The 2,881-nt window shown below is 35.5% G+C and overlaps 1 protein-coding gene across 1 annotated transcript; it reads left to right on the plus strand.

The window, feature by feature from the left end:
* The first annotated feature begins 911 nt into the window (after positions 1–911).
* On the plus strand, positions 912–1,934 carry LOC143440681 (vomeronasal type-1 receptor 4-like). Its single transcript, XM_076927461.1, has one exon. The coding sequence runs from the start codon at positions 996–998 to the stop codon at positions 1,932–1,934; it is 939 nt and encodes a 312-aa protein (XP_076783576.1). The 5' UTR covers positions 912–995.
* Positions 1,935–2,881: the final 947 nt, after the last annotated feature.

Here is a 2,881-nt window from a genome sequence, read left to right on the forward strand (position 1 = left end):
CTGGTTTATAGAAATGAGTGGAATATGTTCCAAAAACCAATCAGTTCTACCAGAAATTGCATATAAATGATGGTGTCATGTGAACAAAACATTTTTTCTGTCTTAGAGTGACAATGAAAATAGGTTTCCTACCAGTATGAAAATATAAAAGTTAAATAAATTCCAGGATTTTGTCTTTATTCCAGAATTCTTTTTGTGTGCATGTAGCAAGGGTCTTTTAAAATGAGGCATTTATAAATTTTACTACTTTCTGATATCAACTACTAGAATTAAATATTTTTGGATATATATGAAAACATTGTCATCAAATATAGGATGACTTACTGTTGTATACAAAATTGAAAGTAGAAAATCTGGCCCCATAGATGACTTCTATGGGATATTGTTTTCTGAATACTAAATTTCCCTATAACCTAAAGTATTTTAAGTATTAATGCCTACTGTAATATTAATCTTTTTCTACCTGTGTTAATGATTGTAACTATCTCATATTACAATGTGTGTGGGAATTATAGCCTGAATTTACAAAACTCAATTCTTATGTCCTTAATCACAGCATCACTTCACTTGGTGATACAAAGACAGTATGTGATCCTCCCTTAATAATAATTTGGTTACCCTACTACTATATTTTACATGGATTTGTGTTTATTTTCCAGCATTAAATGTATTCTATATGAGTACTGGCTAGTCATTTAGATGGTTTCATGCTTTATTTCAATCATGAGCCACCTTTCTTACAGATAGTTTTGTGCTTATCCTGTTAATGAGACATTGTTAGTATTCTACATACTTCACAAAGTACGAACCTAGATATATCCAAATGCTGTGAGCCTTCATTCAATCACTTTTATGTGGAGAAATTATTTCACAGTGGTAGATGCCCTGCATGTTGATTATATCTTCTGAATTCATTGGGAAGAGAGAATGGTGACTGTGTCTCCAGCTTCACCTTGCCATGCAGGATCCTCAGTTTGAGAACAAGAACTGACATCATGGAAACCAGTGAGTTCCTCATAGGAATGATTTTCATCTCTCTGACTATAATAGGAGTTCTAGGGAATTTCACTCTTCTATACCAATATATATGTTTTTATATAACAAGGTATAGATTAAGATCTACAGACTGGGTTCTGATGCACATGGTTGTAGCCAATATCTTAACTGTACTGTGTAAAGGAGTGCCCCAGACAATATCCTATTTTGGATTTGAAGACTTTCTCAATGATATTGGATGCAAATTGGTTTTTTATGTACACCGACTATGTAGGGGTGGTTGTCTTGGCAGCACCTCATTTCTTAGTGTGTTTCAGGCAATCGTCATCAGCCCTAGGATCTCCAGGTATCCAGAATTTAAAGTGAGAACACTCAAGTGCATTTGTTACTCTGTGTACCTCAACTGGGTATTTTATTCATTTATAAGCAGCGTTTTTATTGTGAACATGAGGGCAAAATGCGGCAATGAAAGCACAACAAAACTGAAATCTTTTATATACTGTTATTCTGTCAAGCATGATCCAACCAGTGACATGCTTTATGCAACATTACTGACATTTCCTGATATGCTTTTGCTGGGGCTAATGCTATGGGCCAGTAGCTCCATGGTTCTCATGCTGTACAGGCACAAACAGATGATACAATATATGTCCAAGACCAGTGTTTCTTCTAGATCCTCCCCTGAGTCCAGAGCCACTAAAACCATCCTTCTCCTGGTCAGTACTTTTGTTTCCTTTTCCACAATTTCTTCCATTTTTCACTTCTCCATAGCTCTTGTGTACAGTCCCAGCTGGTTGATGGTGAATATGACTTCAATGTCCACTCTGCTTTTCCCCACTGTTTGTCCCTTTCTTCTCATGATTCAAGACTCTCGGGCATCCAGTTACCTGAAAAGGAATAGACAATTCCCCAAAGCCTCTGACCAAGAACAGAATTGAGAGCTTCTGGCCAGATTTGCAAGGTTATTCAGTCATTGGCACAGAACTGTGAGCATAATTGTGTAATATCATGGCATTGTGGAGGCTTCTGCAGGAAAGGAAGATATCAGTGTGCATGCAGGTGAATGTGTTCACACACACACATTGATACACAAATGTAATTGTGTGTCATTTTGTATACAAGAGTAACTGAATTAAATTACAAAGACTAATGAAATTCTAGGTACATTTTAGGTGTCAATTCCAGTATGCCCTTGGTGTAGTGCTTTCTGTTTTTTTGGGTGACACACCCAGAAATAAGCAATATAACCATTTACTGAAAACCTGTGGTTATATTTTGTATACTTGCATTGCTTCATTCGAGGATGTAACCAATTATTTTAAATGGAAAGTAAAATAACCTTTTCCATTTTCCATTCCCCTTGTGGATGTGTGACATTGTATCTTCCCTCCTTTGCTATACTCACAATTTAAATGCAGACATATATCTGTAACACATCTCAGTATAAAAGTGTCCAATTTATAGCTCAAATAAAATTTTCACCTTTGGATATCGATCTGCATACATTTTCAAACTAGAAATTATTGTAATGTGGCTCGAATTATTGTAATGTGGGAAAGGGTAGGTAGGGTCGCAGCCTCATAGAAGCATGAGGAGAGGAGATGGGATAGGAGGTTTCTGGGTGGTGGGGGGAGGTAGTGGGGTAAGGGATTAAAATCTGAAATGTAAATATAATACAAAAAGAAAGAAAACTGTCATTTAAGAATAATAATGATAATAATAATAATAATAATAAAATAGCACTGAAGCAGTTTATTTGCAAAAGTAAAGATTTTTACAGTAAAAAGTAATAAGCACCAAAGAAAGAAACTGTATGTTCAAATATATGCACCTGCATCCTTTTATTTATTCTCATGAATAATCTCTGCTCCTTCGTGGTGAAAAG

Source organism: Arvicanthis niloticus, chromosome 30 (assembly GCF_011762505.2).
Source record: "Arvicanthis niloticus isolate mArvNil1 chromosome 30, mArvNil1.pat.X, whole genome shotgun sequence".
NCBI lineage: Eukaryota > Metazoa > Chordata > Mammalia > Rodentia > Muridae > Arvicanthis > Arvicanthis niloticus.

Coding starts and splice junctions, on each gene's coding strand:
- LOC143440681 (XM_076927461.1), top strand. CDS start 996: ATGGAAACCAGTGAGTTCCTCATAGGAATGATTTTCATCTCTCTGACT.